At 36.7% G+C, this 27,586-nt stretch overlaps 1 protein-coding gene across 1 annotated transcript; it reads left to right on the top strand.

Annotated features, from left to right (window-relative positions):
* Positions 1-1,050: 1,050 nt before the first annotated feature.
* On the top strand, positions 1,051-27,273 carry itgam.2 (integrin, alpha M (complement component 3 receptor 3 subunit), tandem duplicate 2). The gene is made up of 30 exons (XM_060863910.1): positions 1,051-1,136; positions 12,171-12,279; positions 13,027-13,127; positions 13,247-13,317; positions 13,520-13,622; positions 13,708-13,835; positions 14,311-14,444; positions 14,553-14,703; positions 15,549-15,699; positions 15,813-15,886; positions 16,037-16,160; positions 17,409-17,542; positions 17,696-17,854; positions 18,315-18,509; positions 19,544-19,677; positions 19,777-19,919; positions 20,048-20,196; positions 21,156-21,287; positions 21,406-21,479; positions 21,581-21,722; positions 23,008-23,106; positions 23,303-23,382; positions 23,653-23,739; positions 23,959-24,037; positions 24,130-24,225; positions 25,017-25,097; positions 25,240-25,350; positions 25,450-25,563; positions 26,073-26,183; positions 26,294-27,273. Exons 1-30 carry the CDS (start codon positions 1,097-1,099, stop codon positions 26,387-26,389), a joined length of 3,402 nt encoding a protein of 1,133 aa, XP_060719893.1. The 5' UTR covers positions 1,051-1,096; the 3' UTR covers positions 26,390-27,273.
* Positions 27,274-27,586: the final 313 nt, after the last annotated feature.

Raw genomic sequence — 27,586 nt, forward strand, 5'->3', positions numbered from 1 at the left:
ATATTAGATTTAGCGGTCCTGTTGATCTAATTGGCAAACGTTTAGGATATGCGACATGAGTTTGGACCAACAAAGATTTAAACCAAATGATCATCTTTGGGACTAACGGCTACTTCAAAAAACCTCAGTACATTAAAGTAACAGTTAATAATAATTCATTGACGGGGATTATGTACCTAGTTGATTTTACAAATATTACTGTGCAAATATGTAAACCTTTGTGAGAATAATTGTATAAAACAATCTTTTCTGGTAATGTTGCAGACTTTCTGTATAGAGCACATTGTTCTTATTCTTTCTCTCTCTCACTCACACACACACACACACACACACACACACACACACACACACACACACACACACACACACACACATACATTCGCCCCATACCCCCCCACCCAAACACACACAGACACACTCTTGTCCCTACCATACTTAGTCTTACAACAGATGGCCCTGCCATAATCATTCTTTACGTTACCAGCCATGGGAACTAAGGGAAGTATAGAGTATAGGTTCCCTTCCCTGATAAGATCTGACTTTATTGGGGTAACTGAGAGGTCACTTAAACACTGATGCACACACACATACCAACACACACACCCACTACACCCTCCCTCTTCTTGTACGACTATATATTCCTGCCTTTCCTAATAAACTTTGGAACTTCTCTTTGAAAGACTGACGCGTGTGTGTTTCGTTGAGATTTCCCCAAGCGCTTGTGGAGAACGGAAATCGAGCAGAGGTTCGAGAGGCTGAATTTTAGGTTATCCTGCCCAGGTGGCAGATGAAAAGAGGGTTACCCTGTCCAGGCGACAGATGAGAATTCCTTACAACCTGTAAACCTTTTTTATGCATCTTTTATAAAATCCTAAATTGAATTAGGAAATAAAAAATACTCTCAACTTTATTAATCTACATGATGTGAAAATATTTCTACAGAGTTTCCCTGATTTCCTCTAAACAATTTGTGCCACTCCCACAGTGGTGTGTAGGGCTTACTACACCAAGTATACAATACATTTTCAAAACACTTCTTCTGTTTCTACTTCCTCAACTTTATCCAGTTATTCTGAACCTGATGACAGAATAGAATATGGACTGGAATCTTGCATTGTACATGTTCCTGATTTCTGGTAAGATCAGACAAGGTGTCTTCATCACTTCTATAACTCTATTTCTAATAAATGTATTTAAATTCATGTCCATTTTGATCTCTTGTATCACTACTGCAGGTCTTATGTATTAACGGCCACATTAAGGACAGTGAATAATTTGCTGATTCTGGTTTTGGGTTGTTTTTACATGTATTATATATTAAGACATTGTTTGCAGCTTTTTTGAGAGTTTGAGAGTCCTGTTTTGAAATATGTTATTTTTTATGAGCAAAGTACTATATGAACTATATGTAAGTTAAATATACATGTTCACTTATTTATTTTTTTATTTCTATTTATTTTTGGTGATTTTTGTAGGTGGTGCAGCATATGGTGTGGAAATAGATTTTGTCCAGAGAATATAACACAGCTTTTTTTTTTAACACAACATTCAGAATGCCCTTTTGTGGAAGTTGATGGAATGTACAAGGTTTAGCCACTTTTTCTTTCATTTTTATTTTTCATATTTCAGATTTTGTTGGTTTTACTGCTGCAAAGTCATACAAAAGTTTTAAAAAAGCTGCAATAACATTCTTACAATACCTCTAATGGAAAAATTTTAATTCTCTTTATTAATTTATGATATATAATACACATTTATTATTATTATTATTATTATTATTATTATTATTATTATTATTATTATTATTATTATTCCACCACACACTGTAAGCTTTGTGACAAAGATTAGAATTGCACTGCAGGACACACAACGGTTTACATTGTGATTGTTTCTAGCATGATTAATATTCTCAGTGATGAATTGTGTAGTGCTTCTATGACATTAAAAATCTCTAAAATCCAATCTCTTTGCACGAGAGCGTGCAATAACAATGACAACACAATTCCAGTCACAGAGTATAGATGAAGAATATAGAATAGTTTTCACGTCCGAGCTTTCTTTGCCAAACATTATATGAAGATTGGATTAATTATTTTCATGTATTTCAGATAATCAGATGCACTGAATCATTTGTGTGGTGTAGACATTATTCATTGTTACCTGATCAGATGTGGCTTATTAAATCAGATTGACTTCATTAATTCTCTTGTTGTTAAAAGACCAAATCCAAACGGTTCCTCCAAAAAAACCTAATGGAAGATTTTATAGAACAGCGTGGGCGACTAAATCTATAATAAACAATAGCGTGTACTTCACATCTGCACACATACACATATGCATACACATTTTCACTGCTGGCTTGAGTTTGTGTGGAGAAGCAATAATCTCCAGTTAGTCTGATACTGATGTACAAATTGTGCAAGAAAAACATTAACCTCAATCTCTATACAGTAATGATGACCATGGTTCTCTGAATAGATAAAGATCTAAACATTCTTAATGGGTTCTATTGGATTCTAACATGTTCCATGTTGGTTCACTTTTAAGCTTTCTTGGCTAATGTATAAATATTCTGTAGCCAGTAACCAATTTAAAGATAAAATTAATACATTTTTACACCACAGCACTTTTTATTCCCCAGCTTTTGACTTGCAAAACACATTAAGTCCAATTAGGAAGTCAAACAGGCTAATTGTCACAGACCTCTGGGGTTACTGGACCACAGTATAAGGAAACACTGCTATGGGAATAGAAGGGTTTAGTAAGGTGTCCATTAAGTGTACACTTCAACCTTCATTTTAAAATTCCTGCTTAATTGTTACACTCAAATGTTTTGAAGTGTTTATTAATAAAGCGTTAGCTTTGACAGAGGTCATCTTATCCGGAAGAGATAATGTACGAGATGCTTTTTAATTGTTTGTAATTTTCATACCAGTTCGATTTTGAGGTGAGGATTTGTTATCAATGAAAGTGACATGAATGCACCTTAAACTAAAAAAACTTTACTTTTAAGTGTAAAGGGCATTTGTATGTACGTTAGAGTAAATATATTTGTCTCATGTGAAACAGAGGCAGAAATGCCCTGTTTCTTAATGGAAGATATACGAGTTTGTGTGTTTGTGTGAGAGCAGAGCCGATCGGCCCTATACGCTCACTACGCAAGTTGCGTAGGGCCCCGCAAATTACACAAGGCTCCGCCTCCCCCTGCCTCATTTTACAGCGCGTGTTAATGTTTACTGTGTAGATGACAATATGAAGCGGAGCTATCCATCTGGCCATGAAAAGAGAAAAAAGAAACAAAATGAGAGTGAAATGCGAGAACAGCAATCAGGTAAACTTGTGTCGCCAGTGCATCTCTTGGCCTGTCTGTCTGTCACACAACAATTTATTGCGTGAACATTCGCGTGAATAAACGCCCAAGGGCAACAGTGTTTAGAAACGGCAGCTTGATAACCGCGCCGCGCGTGAACATGCCTTCATATGCGCGTGCAATCGTGCACGAAATGACACCCGTGCTTTCCAGCAGCAACATGTGCGTGGTGACCAGTACAAAAGAGTAGCGTGATAGCACTCCTAAATGACAATGTTTATAGTCTCTCAATGAGGTCACAGCAACGTTAATGCAATATGGAAACCAATGGATTTACATTGGAATGGGCATAATGCCAGGTCTATATGAATGCACATCCCTCAGTAAATAACCATCAGGGATCAAGTATTGCTCTCATGCATACTATAAAACACAGTGATACGGTATGACAAGCCATTTTAGCTTTTATACATTCACAAGATATGGATTTTTGATATCAAGAATTCAGTTTTCAATACTTAAAATGTAAATATTAAGAGTGTGATTTTTAGTAGTAACCATATTTTTGATATCAGGAATTACATTGTACACTAGTAAAAATCTGCTATTCCATATTTACTAGGAGCAAACTTTTTTTTAAAGGAGGGAGGTTTGTAGTGGGAGCAGAGGGGTGTCATGTGTGAATGTGTGGCAAATGGTTTGCATGGCTCACGGGTCAGGTAGGAGGGCCCCTTAGCAGAATTTTGCTTAGGGCCCCAGGGAGGTCAGGATCGGCTCTGTGTGAGAGAAAGTGAATATACAGTGAGTAGGCAAAATAAGGGACTTAGATTAAAATACAAACACAGATGCACTGGTGAGTTATATTATTAGTTTATTAGTAATATAGTATATTTTAAAAAGGCCAAATACTATATGCTACAATTGTCATTGTTCTTTTGTTATTGTAGATAAGGGCATCTGCCTTTATGTATGTAAATGTCTCAAATGTTACTCACTTTGGATAAAAGCTTCAGGAACATAAACAAATGTATAATGTATTACTGAAAAAAACACAAAAAAGTGTCTCACACACACACAAACACACTTTCATGTTGTGACATTCAAAACTAGAATCAATGTCAAAGCTACCATTCAGAAACACTATGATCTTTCCTGCATCTGGATGGATTTATGCTCATGTCTAACTGTGGGATTCATAATGGTCTGGGATGCCATCGTGTGGAAATTATTTAGACCAGTGATTTCTTTGCACCAGTTGTTTTGTGGTACATCTGTTTCTTTAGGAGTCTTCATAACAGAAAAGTGTCAACAAGTTAAGTAGCAAGTGTTGGTCTTCTTAGCTTTGAGCAAGCAGGGCTCTCAAGTTTTGAAGACGTGTGTGTGTTTGTGTGAGAGAGAGAGAGAGAGAGAGAGAGAGAGATTATGACTTTTGTTGTTTATTGTAAGTGTTTTTGCCTTTTTGGACTCCTTTATCATTTGTAATTTTGGCTCCCATTTAAAACAGTTCGCATCAAGCCCAGACAATTTTAGGGTCGTGATTGAGGACAATGTCCCATCCAGAGACAAGCTGTTTCGGGTTTTGTTCAAACCGACCATCAAAAATACCATCTCCAATGAATGGTTTTTTTTCATTGGTTGTTGCCTTAAATCTTACCCATACACAATAGTGCTATTTTCTGATTAGCTATTGTGTAGCCTTTTTTTTTGATTGGCTGATAAGTGTCAGGCTCGACTAAGAACTCCAGGGGAGACACGCTTGTTTCCTGCCTGGCACCATAAAGACAGCGGTGCGGACAGATACAGTTTGGGTGCTGTGGAATATTAAATATATGATAAATAGTCAAAAAGTTTTTCTGCGTGAGTAATACAATGTGTGGTGGGAGAGCGTGACAAAAGACCGACATGAGTGACTGTCACATTAATGCGTGATACTTGACAGCCCTGACCAAGTGTTAAGAGGAACTTGTTTCACAAAAAAATACACAACATGAAGCAAATGGCTTAAAACTGTGATGTGTTATTTTTATAATTGAGTTTTGCAGTAGTACATGTGGAATATAACGTTACAGGACATCAGACATCCCAAGTGTCCCGGAAGTTCCGGGAGTTTCTCACATATTGATAGCGGCTCCCTGATGCCCGCAAATTGGCATTCACTAAATTCCAGGGGTTTCGTTACCATGACGTAAAGTGGGTGTGTTTCTGGAGGTCTTGGAAAAACGCCTTCTTTCAAAAAAAAAAGAGCATACCTACAGTACGATGGATAATGAAGGACAAAACAGTCATACAGGTAGATTTTATATTTTCTATCTATTATGCTTTATTATCTTACAGTTAAGCTCTTTTTGAAAGCAAATAAACAACCAAAAACTACGGTTAGGGTTAGATTATCAAATAGGCCACGCCTACCCGATGACACAATATCTGTTACGCTGTTCTGAAATCCCTGGAAATAAGTGCATCCCCCCGAAAATTAGATAAAATCTCATGGGATCTAGAGCGAGCGAGCAAGAGCGTGCATGCGTGACAGAGACTGTGCTCCAAACCTTGGGAGGGGAGTGAGAGACCTTGCGTGTGTGTGTCATTAAGTGCATGTGACAGAGAGCATCCTGATTGGCCTGCTTTGGTAAGTAAACCAATCAATTGTCAGTGTCGGCTGGCTTTTATCTCTTCTCCCGAACCGAATTATAAGACACATTTTTCACCATCATGGCCCATGGCAGAGGGAGAGAGCCCCAAAAAAACAAAGTACGAGACATATTTTACACCATCATGGCCCATGGCAGAGGGAGAGAGCCCCAAAAAAACAAAGTATGAGACATATTTTACACCATCATGGCCCATGGCAGAGGGAGAGAGCCCCAAAAAACCACAGTATAAGACACATTTTACATCAGACTACACGAAAGTGTACCCGTCTTACAAGCGTTAAACATAATGTAACCGGGTGGTAAAGAAAGAAACACACACGGCAACAGAATAGCTAAATTGTTATAACAGGGTTTATCTGACTGCTGTTTTTGTTTTATTTTCAGTTTACAGCGGTAGGTGGGAACATCAGTAAACAAAAATAAAGGAAAGAAAATAAACTATTACAAAATAATGTTTCACCAAAATGCAGTGTAACAAAATCAGTTCTTAACATCGATTTACCACGGATAAACACTGGTTAGAATCCCAGCACGAGATGCACACTCAATAAATTACACTTGAATAACCATCAAAAGACATCTTGAGTGTTAATGAGGCTGTATGAACGTACACAATTTAAGGGATTGTTTAACGAAAACTTCTCACTCAATTTACTGAACACACAGGCTCAGTGTTGTATACTGTATGTATATTTTAATGAACGACACGAGACATGTGCTTTTGAGCCGTGTGCTTTCTTTACTGACATCCGCAACTGCAAGGCATAAGCAATCAATAGAACATCAGTCCGACACACAAGTCAACTTAATCAAATACAGAGTGTCGAACCAAATCCACCACATCCCTCTTTTTTAGCCAAACTTAAAATATTTAACTTACATTTAAGGTGATCCAGTCAAATCTACTTATGTGCATATTCAACTCTATCAGACAGAGACTTTAATTAAACACTTGACTAATTTAACTAGCGAAAACACAATTGTAAACATTTACTCACAAGAGTTCTCTGTAAACATCAGTCCCTTCAAATTTCTGACAATATTTTGATTAATCTGTTACAGAATACTGTTCACCCCCTTTTTTTTTTTTTTTTTTGAGACACTTCCAGTATCACATGTCCATAACATAATCATTATATCTTGTTGGACGTATTACTTCCCTGCCACTTCTCGTGAGGCGAGTTGGATGTTCAGCCATTCTCACCGGAGAATTTTCAGGTGGAAGGTCATGTGGTCTGGGTGTCTGAGTGGACATGTCGTCCGAATGTTCATCAGGATCATCACCTTTGCAGAGACTTGGATGTATCTTTCTCAGGTGCCGTCGATTCCTCCTGAAAGTCTTTCCAGCTGGCGTTTGCACTGTATAAGACTGGGGTTCATCTCTCTGGTGCACCACTACAGCAGGCTTCCATCCATGTCTGGTCTGCATGTGTACTGTGGATCCTGGAACAAGCTTAGGTAGTGTCTTAGCATGCGGGTTGTACTGATGCCGCATACGAGATTGCAAATCCACCAGCCTTTCGTGTACATGTTGTGGGGTTGACTTTTGAAGCACGGCACTAGAGCATGGGAGTGTGCTCCGCAGGACTCTGCCCATTAGCATCTGTGCAGGGGATTCATTCAGGCCTGTCACTGGTGTGTTTCTTAGTGGCAGTAATACCAGATGTGGGTCGGTGCCTGTTTGCATTGCTTTCTTCAACGCATGTTTAACAGACTTTATTGCTCTTTCAGCAAGTCCATTGGACTGAGGGTATCCAGGACTGGATAATGTGAGTTTGAAGTCCCATTATGCTGCAAACGGAACATTGTCACTCACCAATTCTTTCGGGATACCATGTCTGGCAAAGACTGATTTAATTTTTTGTATTACTGAGTGGCCAGATTTGTCAGGTAAGTTCAGTACCTCTGGGTATTTTGTCAGATAGTCCACTAGTAGTAGATAAGACTGACCTCTCAACTCGAAGATATCCACTCCGACCTTCATCCATGGTACTGTAGTTCTGGAACATCATGTGTGATGAGTGGCTCTTTCTGATGTCGTGGCTGGAGTTGTTGACAAGGCGCACATTTCTCCACCATCATCTCTATATCGCGTGCCATTCCTGGCCAGTAAAGGGACTTTCTTGCTTTGGCCTTTGTTCTCTGGATGCCTTGGTGAGCTATGTGCAGCTTCTCTAGGATGACTTTTTTGAAGCTCTGAGGTATGATTATTTTGTCTCCTACCATCACAATTCCGTTCTGTGTGCTGATTCTGTGACGCATCGGCCAGTAGCTGTGTAGGTTGTTGTTCACGCTGCGTCTTTTCGGTGGCCAGCCGGTTTCAACCTTCTTACACAGATCTTGCAACACCTTGTCTGCAGCAGTGGCCTCTTTCAGCTGTTGAAGTGTCTGTGGGCTCAATGCATCAGTGGCCTCCAAGCCATGTACAACTTTCTCATCATAGATGTCTTCACCTTCTTCAGCCTCCCTATTTACAGTTGCACGGGATAGCGTATCAGCAATATACATATGCTTGCCCGGTGTATATGCAATGTTCAATTCATACTTTGGTAGTTGTAAGAGCATTTGTTGCAAACGTGCTGGGGCCTTGCACAGCTGTTTCTGCATGATGTTCTCGAGGGGTTTATGATCTGACTGCACTGTCACTGGCTTGCCGTATATATACTGGTGGAACTTCCTCGCTGCGAAGAGTATGGCGAGTAACTCTCTCAATCTGAGCATATCTTTGCTCAGTATCAGTGAGTGCTCGTGATGCGTAACACACATGGTGTCCCTCTTGCAGGAGGCAGGCTCCCAAGCCATCTTTTGATGAGTCTGCTTGTATTGTTAGTGGCTTTTTGTGATTATAGAATCTAAGCACAGGTGATTTTGTGAGAGTGGGCTTTAAACTCTCTAAAGCAGCGCTATGATGGGGATTCCACTGCCATACCGCATCCTTTCTCAGCAATTGCCTTAGAGGTGCCGTGAGTGAAGCTTTATTCGGAATGTACTGAGCTAAGTACTTAGTCATGCCGAGTAGACGTTGCAGGCCTTGTTTATCCTCTGGGGGTGGCATGTCCGTGATCGCCTTCACTTTTGCATCGTGAGGTCGGAGGCCATCCGGTGTGATTATGTGTCCCATGTACGTCACAGTGTTTACTTTGAACTGAATCTTATCGCCATTAAACCTCACGTTGGCCGCTTTTGCTCTTTCCATCACCTTATCAAGGATTTCATCATGCTCCTGCTCTGTTGAAGCAGCAATGATCATGTCATCAGCGATGATGTGTACTCCTTGTATGTCACCAAAAGTTTCGCAGTTTTTCTGTTGGAACACCTCACTTGCTGACTTGATGCCGAATGGGAGTCTAAGAAAACAATATCTGCCCCATGGTGAGTTAAAAGTGCATAGTTTTGAGGATGGTTCATCCAACTTGATCTGCCAGTAACCGTCTTTTTCATCAAGAATAGTGAAGATGGACTTTCCCGCCAGGTTACTGCACACATCATCAGGAGTGGGAATGGAATAGTGCTGGCGTTTTATTGCCTTGTTCAGGTCACGAGGATCCAAGCATACCCTCAGTGTACCATTCTTCTTTTCTGTTATGACGAGGCTGTTTACCCACTCTGTGGGTTCCGTCTCAGGAGATATAACACCTCTGTGTACAAGATCCTGAAGTGTGTCTTTCAGCTTGTCTCGAACAGATAGTGGAATATTTCTGCATCCATGGATCACAGGTGTAACTGTTGGGTCAACATGTATATGATGTACTCCTGGGAACTCACGCAACCCCGTGAAGACTGATGGATGCATCATGATCAGCTCTTCTTTGGTTGACGCAGACTTTTTTGCAAGCAGCTCGATCCTCTTCACAAGCTGCAGCTCCTCACATGCTGCTCTACCCAGAATCGGCATGTCAGATTGATCGGACACATAGAACTGTAATGTGGCTGTAGCTTTGTCTGTCTTGCATTTCAGTGACAACACCTTTCGGGGTGGAGCGTGTTCCCCCGAATGCTACTAACACCGTTGATATAGGCTGTAGAGTAACTGGGCCAGGGAACTTCTGGACAATGGATAGAGGTAGCACATTTGCCTCTGCACCTGTGTCTAGTTTGAATTTTATCTCCACTCCTCGGATGATGGCTGCGGCATACCACGAACTATCTTTCATCTGTTCCAACTTGTGCACTTGAGTGCGTCTGTACAATGTACAGACGAATGGCAATGTACATTGAATCTGTTTCATTCATTATGCTATGCACTGTCTTTGTTCTGCTATCGTTGCGATTGACAGAGCCGCATACCTTGGAAAAGTGGTTGCTTTTGCCGCACTTATGACATACTGCTCCAAATGCTGGGCATTGGTGTGGCTCATGGCTCTTCCCACATCTGCGACAGTTTTGTGTTGCTGGTTTCTTACTGCTTTTATTCCTTGCAGCTGGTTTTCTATGTTCTGCTGCTTTGTCTATGGCATTTATTTGAGAGTCTTGGACAGCAGTGGCATTTTGCATTGCCTGTATCTGTGTTTTAGCTAACTCGGTTGCCCTGCACATTTCAGTAGCTCTGTGTAATGACAAATCGTTTTCACTGAGCAATCTTTCTTTGAGATTAGGGTTTGTTATGCTAAACACAAGCTTGTCTCTAAGCATGTCGTTCTCACTTGCCCCAAACTCACAATGTTTGCTTTTTTGTCTCAGCTTTGTGATGAATCTATCCACTGTAATGCCTTCTGTCATGGGATGAGACCAGAATTGATGCCTCTCAAACACGACGTTTTTTGCGGACTACAGTAGCATCGGAATGCTGTGAGCATGTCTTCCATCGTCTCATTCTCTTCATTGACGAGAGTGACGTTGAGTGTGTTATACACTTCTAGCGCCTCTTCTCCGATTGCGTGAAGCAGAATAGCAAGTTTGACTTTCTCTTCTTTAGCGCTCGCTCCCGTCGCCGTCATATACAGATGAAAACGCTGCTCCCATCGTCGCCAATTTTCCGCTAAATTGCCGGTTATCACTAGTGAAGAGGGCGGCTTAAACTGTTCCATGTTCGTCTACCATTAGCATGCAATCTTTTTTTTTTTTTTTTTTTTTTTTTTTAAACTTGCAGTTTAAAATGAATCAAAATAGTTTGAATCAAATGAATCAAAACAGTTTGCGGTAATCACTCCACCGTCACTTCTGACACCATGTTGTATACTGTATGTATATTTTAATGAACGACACGAGACATGTGCTTTTGAGCCGTGTGCTTTCTTTACTGACATCCGCAACTGCAAGGCATAAGCAATCAATAGAACATCAGTCCGACACACAGGTCAACTTAATCGAATACAGAGTGTCGAACCAAATGCACCATACACAGAAAATATAACAAAACAAAAATAAGCAAGAATACGATAAAGGAAATAAAGTGAATAAAATAGGGTAGTGCTATGGTACAAAAGAGATAAAAGAAACACAAATACACACTGTTAGACATTAAAACAAGAGGTTTAACAGTATTTATAGCACTTAAAACACTTTCAGATAATCACATAAATAATATAAGCACTGAACTTACACTGAAACTTGTACTGTATTTGCACGTGACACAAGGATCCCGCAGATTATACTCGAACCGACCTCAACTACAAGAGTTGCACACCGGCGACCTCTTAAAAGGCCACACACGCAATCTCAGCACAGTGAAAACTAAAAATGATTTATACCACTGGCCACAATAATGACAATGTTGCATGCTGTCCAGTTTGTAACAGGGATATTAAGGTATTGGAACTAGTAATAAACATCCCTTTTACTGTACCGGACATTTTTCCAAAAGAATTTTCTTATTTTGTGTTTTGATGATGACTCTGAAGATTTATACAATTTCATCCACATCAAGTTGTTCAGTAAGCCCTCAGGCCCTGTGGATGGAGTGGAGTCATTCTAGAAGAGGCCATTCCACCTGGAGGAAAATTCAGTGCTAAATTTATGAATGATTGAGCATGCATTAGCCAGTTTTTTACACATCAATAGCATTCAGCCTATTAAAGATCAAATGTACTTTCAACTCTGAATATGGACCAGAATATTTTATACTCATATTTCAGTAATAATAAAATGCATATACTCAAATATACTCTAATGTTAATTGTCATCTAAGTAATACATAAATAATTTTGTTTACTATTAAAAGTCACGTATCCTGTTTTTTTTTAAATAATTTTAAATTATTTTTATTTTAGTATCTCAGACAGTGTTGGCTTTCAACATTGATCCAAATCCATGGAAAGATTTTACCCAATCCCAAAACATAGCCTTCGGCTACAAAGTGCTACAGAGAGATAATGACAGGTGAGAAACACAATACTCCAATGACACGTGCCTTCTACTGTAATTTGTGGTCTATACATTTACATACATTTCTTGTGACAAGCCAATTACTTTGTTTATTTTAAAACAGTTGGTTTCAGCATTATTTCACTCCAAATTCCAGTCAAATGTATACATACAATAAGTTGATTCTTTCTAAACAGTGATGTAATGACTTTTAATATCTTCTGATAGGCCAAGTATTAAAATTAGAAATGATTCAGGAATGTGTGTGAGGCTGTATTTAAAGGGCGGTGTCATTTTGCCCTTAATACCTTAATCCAAGTAACCCCACCAAGACCTCAGAAGTCTTGTTCTTCATTAGGAAGAAAGGTATCACAAGCCTCTGTAAAACAATTGCAAATTGTATAAAATGCAAATATTCAATTCATTTAAATATAATTTAATTTGTATAGCACTTTTAACAGTGGGGATTGTCTCAAAGCAGCTTTACAGGATTAGAAATTATAATAAAAATGATAAAATTTACATTTCTAATGTGTATTTATTCATTATGAGCAAGCCAGAGGCAATGGTGTAAAGGAAAGACTTCCTGAGCTGATATGAGGAAGAAACTAAGAGCAACCAGTCTGAAAAGGAAACCCATCCTTTTCTCTGTGACATATTCAATATGTGGTTTGTTGGTGCAGTAAATAAAGTTAGTTAGCAGATTATGAGAGTCGGGTAAGGTCCATGTTCATATCGCTAACATTTTCCTTTTCTTCTCAGTGTGATTGTGAGTGATCCATTACTCCAAAGTCAGAATCAAAGAGGGAAAGTCTACACGTGTGCTGTTAGTAACGGAAAATGTTCACCAATGCAAATTAATGGTACTAATGCAGACACAATTTTTATCAATCTTAAGCTTATGCGGTTTTTCATCAAAAGAATATCCCAGAAATGGTACTCCCTTGACCCACATTTAACTACATGCTAAATCTTGTCACAGTTCCCTCTGAGGCTGTCAACATGTCACTTGGGTTGTCAATGACTAAAGATCGCAAGTCTTCAAACATATTGGTAAGATACACAGATATTTCAATTCAGGTAGAGAAAAGCTCTGTATTTCAACTCAGGTAAGAATTGATCTTAAATAGTGGGTCTGATATCCCATTGTTTGTTTTGTTTCTATATAAAACTCTAGATTTAAATTATCTTTGAAATATGCATTTTAGAGTCTAACCATTTCCCATTAAGTAAAAGAAAAAACATTATTTTTCAGGTCTGTGGCCCAACCATTCCCAAGGACTGTAAGCAGTTTACTTCATACAATGGCATGTGTTTTAACCTGGTTTCCAATAGTCCTATACCACACACTTTGAGAGGTATTTCATATGAAGAGCTAGCAGCAATAAAAATCCAAAACTTTTGTTCTCTCATCTTATAATTTTGTTTTCATGCTTTCTTTAGATTGTCCATCAGGAACAGATATTGCTTTCTTGCTGGATGGCTCTGGAAGTGTTAGCCAGAGTGATTTTACTCTAATGAAGAACTTTGTTATAAACATGATTAACGAGTTCAAAGACAGAGATTTTCAGGCATGTTCAGAAACCTCTTTGTCTATCTAATATATTTGAATGTTTTTATAGTTATGGGACTGAACACCCTGTTGCCAGAAACTACAGCTACATGTTTATGCATCTTTAAATACATTTCAAACACAACTCCAAGTACCAAGATAAAATTGTTAAGAAGAAATAATTAAAAACAATATGGGTCCTAATTAAGATATTTTTAGGTTAGCAAAACTATAGGAACCAATTGTTAGATATATCTGGTTAACCCACTAGCCTTAAAATCATTATTAAAAAATAAATAAATAAACAAATATAAACAAACAAACAAATAAATAATAAAAAATCTTACTGAAGCAAAATGTCCTTCTGGACTTATGGGGCTCATTATTAAAGTTTAATTTATAACAAACAGCCATTTAAAGACTTTCATGCTGGTTTTGCTAATTAGCTGTAAAAAGAAAATACAATTTATTGTGAATGTTATTTTCCATTTCAGTTTGCAGTTGCACAATATTCTGATAATTGTGAAATACACATACAATTCAACACGTTTTCAAGCACTGATAAAATACTTACAATCACACAAATGGGTGGTGGGACCTACACAACCTCTGCTATCAACAAAGTTGTGTGAGTATCCTGAATGCATCTAAAAGCCAAAATGTTTAACATTGATCTTTCTTATTAAAAAAGATAAGTGGATGCAATGTTTACAATCAGTTCATTTGTTTTGCACAGGGATGAAGTATTTACCAGTAGGGCAGGGGCCAGAGAAAATGCTAACAAAGTGTTGGTGGTCATCACTGATGGCCAATCAAATGACAAAACTCCACTGTCAGATGCTGTTCAGAATGCAGAGAGGAAGAACATTATTCGCTATGCTATAGGGGTAGGAGACTCCCCTACATTACCCATTCATAGAACTATCATTAATGTTTTATTAATTTATTGATTGCCTCTAATTAATACATGTCTGACCAGAAGAAGAATTAAATAGTAATTATCTAAATAGAGTAAAATGTTGGACTGCCTGGTCCTTAAAAGTCATTATTTGGCCTTATATATTAATCTTTTATTAAATTTGTGTGTACATTTTTTTCAGTCAAACAAAGCTAGAAAAGTTCCATCTGAGTCAATATTTTTTTGGAAGTAGTGCTTTTTCTTAATATTTCTGTGTATATTAATAAGTAACAGTTAGTCTTAGTGCAAAGTGTGTTCATCGCATAGCCCACTTTCATTTAGTGAAAAAATAACCGTGATAAAAAAGAAATGATGACAAAGGAGGAAGAGATTAAAATGAATGGAATTGAATTTAATTTATTTTAATTTAACTGAATTAAATTAAATAGATCATTGTAATTGCAAAGTGATCTAACATTTCTGATGATGCGTTTAAACAATTGCAGCTCATCATCTAAAATAGATACAATAGTATTTCCTCCTACTATGTGGCTACACAGCAAAACACAAATGTTTGTCCTAATTGAATGGCTAGTCTAATTATTCCTGGATTACTTTCTTTCAAGTGATTAATATGAAACAATTATATATGATTATACATGAGACCCAGTTTTTGTTTTTAATGGAGACAGTCTACTAACATACTATGATATAATATTTATAACTGGTTAGCACTTAGTACTACTAAGTATTAGTGTATAGGAGAGATTTAAAATTTGGAACTATGCTGTGTTCAAAGTGTCTTTATTTATGCTGTTATTTTTTCTTCACTAGGTCGGCAATGCCTTTCAATATTCTGAAGAAGAACAAGAGTTGAATACTATTGCGTCGGATCCAGACAATAAACATGTATTTAAAGTGAATGACTTTTCTGTATTGAAGGAAATTCAAAAAACACTGGAAGTGAATATCATTGCAATTGAGGGTATGCAAGTAAACCTATCTTCAGAATCTATTGTAGCTACTGAAAAAAGAAAAGATTTAATTTTCTGGTGGCGTTTACAATAAGTGTCATTCGTGGTATTATTACTTTATTAGGAACCCAGGCTTCAGGAGACTCCACCAGGATGGAATTTGCACAGGATGGCTTCACTGCAGACTTTGATGAAAATGTAGATAAAACCTTTCATTTTTTTAACCAGCATTGATTGACATTAATTTAATTTCTTTTTTTTACTTTTAATTATTATCAATATTATGTAGTCTAGTATCACATCAATTTTGAGTCAGTGGTATAAGTTGATATTTTTATGTGTCTTTAGAGTAACATGATAATGAGTGCAGTTGGAGCATTTCAGTGGAAAGGTGGTTATCAGAAGTACAGCATTACAAGCGGAACACCATTAAACTCCTTTCAGAAGGGCAACGGTAATGAAAGTTATCTAGGTGAGATGCCCTTCTAAACTAATCTAAGTAATGTAAATTTAAATTGGGATATTACATGAAATATGTTTTGTTCAGGTATCCATAAATACTTAAAGGTGGGGTGCACAATGTTTTAAAGCCAATGTTGACATTTGAAATCACCTAAATAAACATGCCCCTAACCCAAATGGGTGTCACCCCGTTTTAGCTCCACCCCACACATACATACTCAACCCAGGCAACTATTATGGCGGAACCTGCTGGGGCAGCTGGCCAAGGGGATATTTTTATCAATAGATCAACTCAATGAGTAATACTATGGTAATACAAATGTGTTTTTGTAGTACTGTGTGTTCTACCGTGAAATGCTTAGCTCCGTTTCACGCGGAAGATGTTGTATGACTTCTTGCCTTATCGTAAGCCTTTTTTTGCTTTTTGTTTTTTTTTCGGCATATCAATCTTTCAATCGCTTTCCGCTAATGTCAGACATGCGCACTGAACACCGCTGCATATTGACAAGACACGCCCCTTTCTGCTCATTGGCTACACGCTTGTTTTGTTTGTCAGCCCAACTCAGTTTTCTGAAGCATTTCTCAAACATAGTGCACCCCACCTTTAAAACACTATATGGACAAAAGTTGGCAGGCACCTGACCCCCATGTAGGTCTTCTCCAAAACTATTGCTGTAAAGTTAGAGTCACACTAAAGTTAGAATGTCTTTGAAGGCTGTAACATTAAAATTTCTTCACGGGAACTAATGGCAATTCCAATGTGTATTAGATATTCAACACTTAGGTGTCAATATACCTTTATCCATGTAGTGTGGGTTTGCATTGTGATGTTTATATACTGTCAATATACATAATATGTGGAGGATCAAGGATGAAGGATTTTAAAGTCTTCAATATAAGAGATTTAACAAACGAGTTGAAGGTAGTTCATTGTCGAGTCGAAGGTCAGTCAATCAGTTAACTCAAAGTCTTTATGTACTATGTTCAGTACGAAGGGTTTCTGGAAACTGGATTTGTTTATAACTTTTAGCACTACTTGGTGAATTACTTGCTACCTTTTTTCTTTTTTAAAATAAAAAGAAAGAAATTACAGGAGTTTGGATAGCTGTTACAACTACATTTTCTGTATATCAAATAATATGTTTGTATTGAATCTATGAATACTGCATAATGCTAGGATATAAGGCAGGGATCAGACTGTGAGCAAACATGTAACATGACCAATCAAAACTCCTACCTGCTTGTTCTGTGTTCACAGGTTATTCCATGGCAGTAGCACAAACGACCTTTGGCCAATTCTACATCATTCAGGGAGCTCCAAGAGATAAGCACATGGGGGCAGTGATCATATACAATGGAGACAATGTCTTACAGTCAGTGGATCCTCCCGAGGTAATTTTATTCATCTAGTAATAGCAGTAAAAAATGCTGCATTGAGATGCGTCTCACAGCTCCAGCACACACTGTTCAGTCCTAGGCCTAGTAAAGTGAACTGTGTATTTCCCAGTCTCAGATGAAATTTAGACCCTGTCACCATTTTTTCAGCCTCAAATTGGTGCCTATTATGGTGCTGAGTTATGTGTTGTGGACTTGAATTTGGACAACTTCGCAGACCTCCTACTTGTTTCTGCTCCACTGTATAATGAGGAGGATCAAGAAGGAAAAGTCTTCATCTACACCTTTCAAAGATCTTTTGTGTCCCAGGTAAAAAGTAAACACAACAGTGATTTCAGCCTCGGAAGTCTCCACTTTTATCACTTTGTAAAAGAAAACTTCATTTTGATCAATAAATCAAAATCAAATCAAATTTTATTTGTCACATACGCATACACAAGCTAAGTGGCTTCTTTAGTCTAGAAACAAGTATCACACAAATTGTGTAAAATGGCTATATTGCTATATATGGGTCAATATTCAACTTAGATGTTAAGTGATCTTGAGACATCAAAATCTTATTAAAATGCTTATGTAAAAACAGGACTTCCTAAAATATATTGTTTAAAAAAAATACCTTTTGTTTTATAAGAAAACTGGCCGGTACAGTTTCTATTAAATATGACTGTATACCAGACATCTTCCAGTGATTTTATCCAAAAAGTGGTTTGTTACTTAACATGAAGAATTCTTTAGCAACCTGCAGACATTTTCTGTACACGTTTTACAGCTACAATACATAGGGGCAGTGAAAGGAATCCCAGGACAAAGGGGGAGGTTTGGCCTGACGCTGGCGAGCCCTGCAGATCTAAATGAAGACAGCCTGGTGGATGTAGTGGTAGGAGCACCTCTAGAAGAGAATAACCAGGGCAGCATCTACATCTTTAATGGGAGAAATGGAGACATTGCCCCCACTTTCTCCCAGGTCAGACAGGAACAAGTGTACAGCATCCTATTATGATTAAGGTTTATTTAAAATGTATTATAATACATAGGGTTGTAAAAGACCTGATGATTCACATAATGTTTAATTTTGCATTGGAAAATTTCTGATTTTTTTGTAAATCATTAATGATATATATTATACTGTTTGATATATATATATACTGTTTTATATATATTAAACAATATATATATATATATATATATATATATATATATATATATATATATATATATATATATATATATATTGTTTAATATATATAAAACAGTGTTAGGTTAAATATAACCTAATGTGAGTCATTTTTGACTCCAGCATACAACATAACACTAGAAACATCATTATAAAGCAGCCATAGATATTATTCACAGGGAATTACGTTTCAATTAGTAAACCTCACAATTTATTTGCCATTACATTAAGCAGGATGTTCTTAATTAGATGTCCAACAAAACAAATACACTATACATACTTAACAAACAAGACTTCAGTTTTAAGAGCTCTCTTCACTACATCGAAGAAAAAAAGGGGGTATTTTGTCCGGTCCAGGAAATGACTGTCCTTTCTGGACCAGTAAAGTAGGCATGAAGAGCAGAACCCCATTCCCACCACAACCCCCTGTCTACTTCACTGTGTGTATTTTGGCTGGACGTTCAGCTAACACTAGCATCTATCCTCTACAGGCTCACATATGATCTTATTTGAGGTGGAGGCACTTATGAAGAAGAGCATAAACACTCAACAACTGGTCTTGAGACATTCTCACTAGAATCCATGTGCAGGGTATTTCGTAACAAATTCTAAATCAGTGTCAAAATAGACCCTATTCAAATACAACAACTCACCCACATATAGACAAAAAATAAGATAAAAGATTTAAGATAAAATACTTAGAAGCATTTTGCAATTAATATTTGGAATTATCATGATTTGTAACTTTGTAAATAATAGTCCAGTAAATAATTTTCTGTTTCTTTTTCTGTGTTTCTTTTTTTATTTTTATTTTTTTTTGACAGAGAATCACAGGCTCGTCTGTGCGCAATGGACTGCAGTTTTTTGGTATTTCTCTGAGTACATCTGCTCTGGACCTTAGTAAAGACCAACTGCCAGATCTTGCTGTCGGTTCCAAAGGAGCTGTCTTGCTTTTAAGGTCTGGCATTTCAGTTCTGATATGTTAATATGCTGTTATGTAGTTTGATGTTCCATATGCATATTTACATTGTGTCTTGTGTTTTGTGTAAATGTTCAGATCCAGACCCACTGTGGATTTACAGAACACAGTAACTTTCAGCCCATCCAAAATCCCCACCAGAGACGTTGACTGCAACAAACCTTTAACAAACACAGTAAAATTGTGTTTCAAAATGACGAGGCCGAATACTGCCAATCAAGGTTCCAATATTTTTCTACATTATTTAAACACATAACCTTTGCCTTTCTCATAAAATTACAAGGGAAAGTTTGACTTCAAGAAGCTTATCATTGTGGTTATTTCTTTTTCTTTTATTGTGTTTGTTTAGATTTGTCTGCAAAGATAAGCTATACATTAACGCTTGATGCCAAACGAAAGAGCTACCGGGCCTACTTTTCAGAAAAAAAACGTATTCTAACTGACACGATAAAAGTGTTCATACAAGAGAAATGCAAAGAACATGTATTTATTCTAGAGGTATTTGAAATGCTCCTTTTAAATCTTTTAAATATGTGCAATGGGGGTGTAGTTGAATGACAAAAATGCTGATTAACATTGATGACAAATTAGATTTCAAGCTAATTATTTTTACATTATACCTTCATTTATAAATATATTATATATTTTGTGTTTAAACATGAATTACAAAGGGTTACTGAGTAATAGACAGGATCCAGAGAGACAATAAATTGCATCCTTGGTAATTGCTCAAGCCCCTGAATAAATGTAAAAAAAAAAATCTATGATATACTTATTTAACCAGACAATCTTAATAAAATCTGACATTTTCAGTTAGCATTATTTCAGCCTAAGAAATGTCTTTGTTTAAATGTATTTATTTATTTATTTATTTATTTAATCAATGAATCCTTACCAATGCTTGGAGCACTGCTCTAGTGTAATATGACTTTTATAAATGTCTTCTTTAAGAAAAATTGTAAGCAATTTTCTCTATAAGCAATGCTCTACAAGAAACGATTTTTCACACTATTTTGCATTAAATTTCCTAGAGGATTATTAATAGACATTTCCCCTAATTTGTGGTGATTCTTCAAAATTAGCTATATCACTACTAACTACTATTAAACAATAATAATTAACATGTATTCATTTTGACGTATCTTCATAGACGTTTTTGAAATACACTGTATTAAACATCGATTTATCGCCAATATTTCATGTGTTGTAGTGGATGAAATTTGGCCATGAAACATTTTATTAGCTAAGAGTTCTGACAGTCATCTTGTGTAGGATGTCTAATGGTGTGTATATGAGGTTGAGGTACCGTAAATACAAGAGAGGATGCGAACACATGTCAGCCAGCACATGTCCATAATTGACATCATTTTGACCCTTACTTTGGTTCTTAAAATAATAAATATGATTGTATTGAAAGTTTCCTTTTCTGTAACTAATTATTTTCTCTTGCCTTACAGGCCTGCCCTAATGATGCATTAAATCCAATAATTAATGAGTTAAAGTATACATTTGAAGGTCTTCCTATTAATCAACAGGATAATTTGCGACCGATACTGCGACCTAATACAAAGAATACCTCAGATTATAACGTAAGTGCTGAGAGACTTCAGCATTTCATATTAGAATTAATACCAGCAGCAGCTCTCTTTCATAGCTTTTTTCTTGATAATAAATAGGTGTCTTGTACTGTGTAAACGTTTTTTACAGCTGGATTTTGAAATAAACTGTGGAACTGATAACATCTGCATTGATAATCTCAAAGTGGATTTTAATTTTTCTGGGTAAGTGGAAACAGTAACACTCAAAGAAAACACTCAGCGTCCACTCAGAGATCTAAGAACGAGGATTTGACCTTGTGTTTTCTTTTTCTTTCCATTTTCAGATACTCAGTCATACAAGTTGGAATAATGCAAGACCTGAATGTAACTGTTTCCATAGTGAACAGAGAGGAAAATTCTTACAACAGTCGAGTAATTCTTAAGTACCCTTTTGGACTGTCTTTCAGGAGATCTGGCACTAAAGAGGCAAGTTTATAACATAACAATTTTGCCACATTAAGTGTTGAGTTATACCATAGTTGAACAATGAGGTATTATTAAGATTTAACACACAGAGATGCAGCAGATAGTGTTCCTACTTTACAGGTCCTGGGTCCACAGTTTGGCCCTGAACTGAGGTACCATCTGTGTGGAGGTTTACATGTGTACAAATGGGTTTTCTTTGGGTTCCATTGACTGGATAGTGGCAGTGCTGTGATTTATTCAAATCCTTCTAATTAGTTACCCATAGCCTTAACCAGTGAGCCACCAGTTTACCATAAAATCCATGGTGGCACAGTGATAGTGTTGCCACTTCATAGCTTCATATTCCCTGACTCCTTGGGTTACTGTCTGTTTGTATTTTTTCCTGAAATTGATTTAGTATTTTGTGTCAGCACAAGATGGCAGCATATACTCAGAAGGTTTTGCATTTGAATCCTAGGACCACCAAGCTGTCTCTGCTGGGCCCTTGACCAAGGCTCTTATTTGACTAAATGACATCATTGTAAGCTGCTCTGGATAAGGCTAAATGTTTGTATCATGTCTGGTCATTGAATGTAACCCATAATGAGCCTATTCAGAGTGCTAAAAGGAAATGGGTATGAAAACTGTTTATTTTTTTATTTTTTTTTTATGAAAATTGGTAAAGATTTGGGGATTTACATACTCTGGTTTTAGGCATAAATAGCATGCATTCTTGGCCAGATGACAGTGAGGTGAGCTTGTTTTTCAGTCTGTAATTTCTCTCCAAACTTTATATCACCCAACATTGTAAGTCAACTTACTGTTCATATTGTAGTGAAGGTGAGCAAATGTGCAACAAGTTCAATTCAGTGCCTGGTTCATGCTCTATTTAGACTGGACCGCAGCTGCTGCCTGCATTGTATTGCAGCTGACAGCAACTGTTCATCTGTCATTTTGTAGTTTCCGCATGCATGCTCTTGCAAACAAACATGAACTTTGGTAGCGTCACTATTCTTGGCCTATATTGGGGTTCATAGAACCACAGTTACATAAGTATCTAACATTAAAAAAAGACAAGCATTTGATCATTTTCTCAAAAATATTTAAACATTATGCTTTATAAACTATTTATGCAGTTATCATGAATGTGCTCAGAGGGTTCAGTGTATATTCCCTGCAAAAACTGTGCTAATTATTTGTAACCTTTATCAATGGGAATTGTTACAATACAATGACTTAAACAATGGCGAAGAATTTGGTTCCTAGAAATGCTATTTACTTTCCTTCTAAATGAATGTCTGAGCAGGGTAGAGTGGAGTGTGAATCTGTGGATAGTGATGAAAAAGCTACACTGGGGGAGACGACTTGTTTCATCAGTAAACCAATTTTCAAGACTAATGGTTTGGTGAGCGCAAATAAGTTTATACTTTATTTTTTCCTTTTATAGATATTTAATGCATTAAGAAAAATGACTAGGTATTATATTTTGAGTTATGTCTAGGACAAAGATGAAAGTAGTGTAGATTTTTAAATATTGGCTGGTTAAATAGAAATAAGGGAAATGATGACGCAATATGTGAATTCCTGTGTTACCCCTATAGGCTATCTTTGATGTTACATATCGCATAAACAGAGAAAGTAACTTTGACAGGATGATGAAATTTACTGCATCTGCTTCCAGGTATGATCTTATATTATTTTAATTAACAGAACAAGTACTAGTAACTGTATTTTTGGGTTTTTCACGTTTTTGTTTATTGTTTCACTTTATCAGATAAAATCTGCTAATTTTTTGGTTTGAAAAGAGTTTTTTTGTCCACGGTTTTGAAAATCACCGATGCACTACTTTTTTTTTACACATGAATTTGCAAATAAATTAAATTAAAACCATAGAGAAAGTATCACAACAAATATTTTTACTGAACTAATAAAAATATTCTGATATTTACAGTGACAATGACAAACATTCACCTGACAATGAACTCTTCAGAGAAAAAACCATTGATGTTAAATATGCCATCTACGTTGCGATGATCAGGTCAGTTGACCATTTGTTTAGCTGATTTATAGTTTAAATAAATATGTATATAAGTTTGCTATACTCTTGGTTACATCTATCAATAAATGGTCAAATAATGTAATCTGCCAGGAGAACACACATATATACATATATTAATGGGCTTTAACTGTGTGCAATTTCTGATGTTTGTTTAATTGTCTGTGAGCAATATCTCACTTTATATGATTTTATGTCAAGGCATGAGAATTCCACTATTCACATCAACTTTACTGCAGGAAAAAATAACCTTGAGAAACCAGTTCACCAAATATTCAAGGTATAAATAAATTAAAAAAAAAGAAATAAATGAATAAACCAGTTGATGTGCCATTTTTATTTGGATATTATAAAATCTTCACTTCCTCTCAGGTGGAAAATTTCCTCAGGGATTTGAGCTTCAACATTTTCATCAGAGTACCCATAAAATTAGGAGTTAAGGACATCTGGACTAATAACAACTTGGAGGTACTGTAAATTGACATTAACGTTACTGCAGATATATATCTTTGACCGACTGTTTATTAGTATTTTCATGTCCACCATGATGAATTCACTGCCGAGCCAGCACAAGACATCCTCCCACATACACGTCTTTTGAACTTCCTCTTCATTTCTAATATAGGAGATTGAAACAAGTGCTGGCAAAACAAAAAAATGGAAATAAGCATAAACCAGACAACCTTCACAACTGACTACTCACAACTGATACTCATAACAACAATCACAAACTGCAGACACTAAACCTAAAGTGGGGGCTGGGTGTGAGGTTGTGTGTGAGGATGAAAGGCGTAGGAAACTGATGAAGGGGGAAACTGAATAAGTGTTAACAAACAAAGGAAATTATTATGTGGGAGGGTACCCTTGGGTCGCTTTGTGGTGAATTATTCATGGTGGTTAACTAAGTTAATTATGATTCATCCTGACCTGTTAGTGGAGGTGGGGGATTGCATTTTGACTGATGTCAGCTGTCCAACTAAAAGTCAGTATCAAACTGATCCTAGAAAGGTTTGTAGCAAAGACGTTTTTCTGATCTAGATTTCAGTAACATTTGTGGAATATCACTCAGGATTTAGGCCTCATTATAGCACACAGACAGTGCTGGTTAAACTGGTAAATGACCAACTACTTGGCTTTGATCGGGGTCAAACCTATTTGGTGTTGCTTGACCTTTCTGCAGCTTTTGACACCACCGATCACACTATTCACCATGTTAGGCTAAAAAATGTTGGAGTTAAGCAAACAGCTGTGTTTCTTAGATTCAAGGCTGCAGTGCAGACAAAGAGGAGCAACCCACAATCCAAGATTTTGTAGCAGCACTGAAAAAACAGCCAGAGGTGGTGAGTAACTGTTATGTCTTTCTATAATCACCTATAATTTTAAACATTTAGCAGAGAATCATTGTTTTCTCAAGACTCTTCTTATAAATAAATACATATAATTAATGAATTTATTTATTTATTTGTGGTGTCTGGGTTTTAGAATTGCTCTGTAGCTGTGTGCAGAGTGTTTAAATGTGCTGCAAGTCTCCTTAAAAATCAAGCAAAATACTACAACATCTCTGGTAATGTCAGCTCTGGATGGCTTGAACAGGTATATCAATGATGCACTATTACATTACTGGTATTTTCACCGATTTCCACCAAAAGTCCTACATCTCTGCATTAATCATTCATGTACACTACCTTTTAGATCGGACTGAAATCAACCATTTTTGAGCTGGTCAGTACAGCAACCCTGGACTACAACAAAACAACATATATATACTCCCCCTCTGGTTCTATAAACACTGCACCTATTGGCAAGGTACATCAGTGGGCTGAGACTTCAAATCAGATTGATCATGAGCTAATTGTAGTTTATCAAATATTAAATGGTAAATATTGAAATGCTGGCATTGAAATAAATAACTATAAATTCACATGACTTTCACGGACCTCTGGTGTGGTGGTCATTGGACTCAAAGTAACAGGGTGCAGTGCAGCTATAGGATGCGATGTCAATAGTTGGGTGAAGGCTCCATCTTTCGAGTAGGAGAGGGATTAGCAGGCATGGTTGTAACCATTAAAGATTGCAGGTTAATTGTAAATATTTCTATACTGTATGGAAGTTATTCCTGATGGATCAGTTCTTAGACTATCCACAACACCACCATGCCAACCTCAGCTTCAAGTGGCTTCTTAAAATGACATGTTTCTTAGAATATTATTATCCAACACAGTACTAGATCCTATTAGGTGCAGTTTTTCAAATTAAAACTTTGATAGATTCTGAATTTACTTACCAGATTGGCTTGTTATTGCAACTGTGTGCAGGTTAATACCCAGGTGGAGCTGTATGAGGAGAGATTCCCACTTAAGGAGGTAATTGGTGGTGTTGTAGGAGGAATTGTGCTTTTGGCTGTTATCACTGCTGTTCTCTATAAGGTCAGTGCAGAGATGATCATTATTCTTCAGTTTTTTCTCATTTTTAAATTGGAACACAACAACCTTCTGCACTCTGTTATATGTTGCTTGAACTTTTCTATCACTCCTAGACTGGGTTTTTCAAAAGCAATTATAAGAAGATGTTGGAGGAAGCAGGAGCAGCAGCTGGAGACGGAGGAACCGGAGACGGCCTCGTGGCAGAGTGAAAAGAGATCACTCTGCTTCACATTCATCACATTAACTGCAAAATTGTGTTTAATCTTATTACACCTAGTATAAGGTGTCAGTCAGGTGTTGCTAACCGTATATCTCATGAAATCTTTCAGGAGAGTGCACAATGCTATTCAGAAAGACCTCATATGCTAAAAAAAATCTAACAATTTACAATCAAATTTATAAGAAAATCTGCTTAAAGTTTCTTTTATGGCTGTTGCAGCTTGTAGTGATTTTAGGCAAACTTACAATACACGGTATTATGGTTGGCATGCTATATTCACCATGTGTTCAGACTTGAACTGGTGCTTTGAGATCACATTTTAATAACTGAAACTCTTATTTGCTCAAAGAGTAAAACCTATTTGCGCACGTTTTGATGTCTTGATTATAATACTAGATTATTTTTAATGATAACTAATGAAATCTATTTTATATATTGACCTATATAATTTTTTTGTTCATTGTTCAGATGTTTAACATTTAGCCTATTGTGTAATGGTGGGAAAAATGTATTTGAATAGATGATTTAGTCAGAAATTGTGTACAGTTTACGTGATATATTTTTAATATAGCTTATTGCCATTTATTTAATCAGTTGTCCAAACCGTTTAGTTTTCTTGTCACAGATTTTAAAAAATATTTTTATCATAGTCTCTGGGAAACTGAAGAGAATCCCAAAGGGCAAAGTTTTTAGATTAATGTTCAATCAACAACAACAACAACAACACACACATTATGAAATATATAAGTTTTTCTTTAAATATGCTCCATTATGCTCTATTGCTATGGGATACAATATTACCTGTTGATACCATGCCTCCTTGTGGCCATAATTGCAAACACATCCCTTAAATAAAATCCATTTATTTCAGAATGTATTCAGTTCGTTATTATCAATAATTAATCATGTTTACTCCAGCAACAAATTTAAACAATTATACAGTGTGAGTGCGAAAACATAAAGTATTAAATCTTTAATGTACTTTTTTAATCATTAGCATCTGATGAAAGTGTTGGGTGCAAGTGTTGAGGATGCAGAAGATAGATGAGAGAGATGAGAGAGATGATTCGCTGTGGCGACCCTTGAAGGGAAAAGCCGAAAGAAGAAGAAGCACCTGATGAATAGAAATAGAGCAGAGTTTTCCAGTGTTTACTAAACTACTAAATTGAGCTGACTGTAAATTCCA

The sequence above is a fragment of the Tachysurus vachellii genome, chromosome 2, assembly GCF_030014155.1.
Source record: "Tachysurus vachellii isolate PV-2020 chromosome 2, HZAU_Pvac_v1, whole genome shotgun sequence".
Taxonomy (NCBI): Eukaryota; Metazoa; Chordata; class Actinopteri; order Siluriformes; family Bagridae; genus Tachysurus; species Tachysurus vachellii.

What these genes read in the sequence shown, in the direction of transcription:
- itgam.2 (XM_060863910.1), top strand. Translation starts at nt 1,097, where the DNA reads ATGGACTGGAATCTTGCATTGTACATGTTCCTGATTTCTG. An exon ending in TATACCACACACTTTGAGAG is followed by an intron (nt 13,623 to 13,707) that starts GTATTTCATATG and finishes TGCTTTCTTTAG; the next exon opens with ATTGTCCATCAGGAACAGAT. An exon ending in CAGTTCACCAAATATTCAAG is followed by an intron (nt 24,038 to 24,129) that starts GTATAAATAAAT and finishes ACTTCCTCTCAG; the next exon opens with GTGGAAAATTTCCTCAGGGA.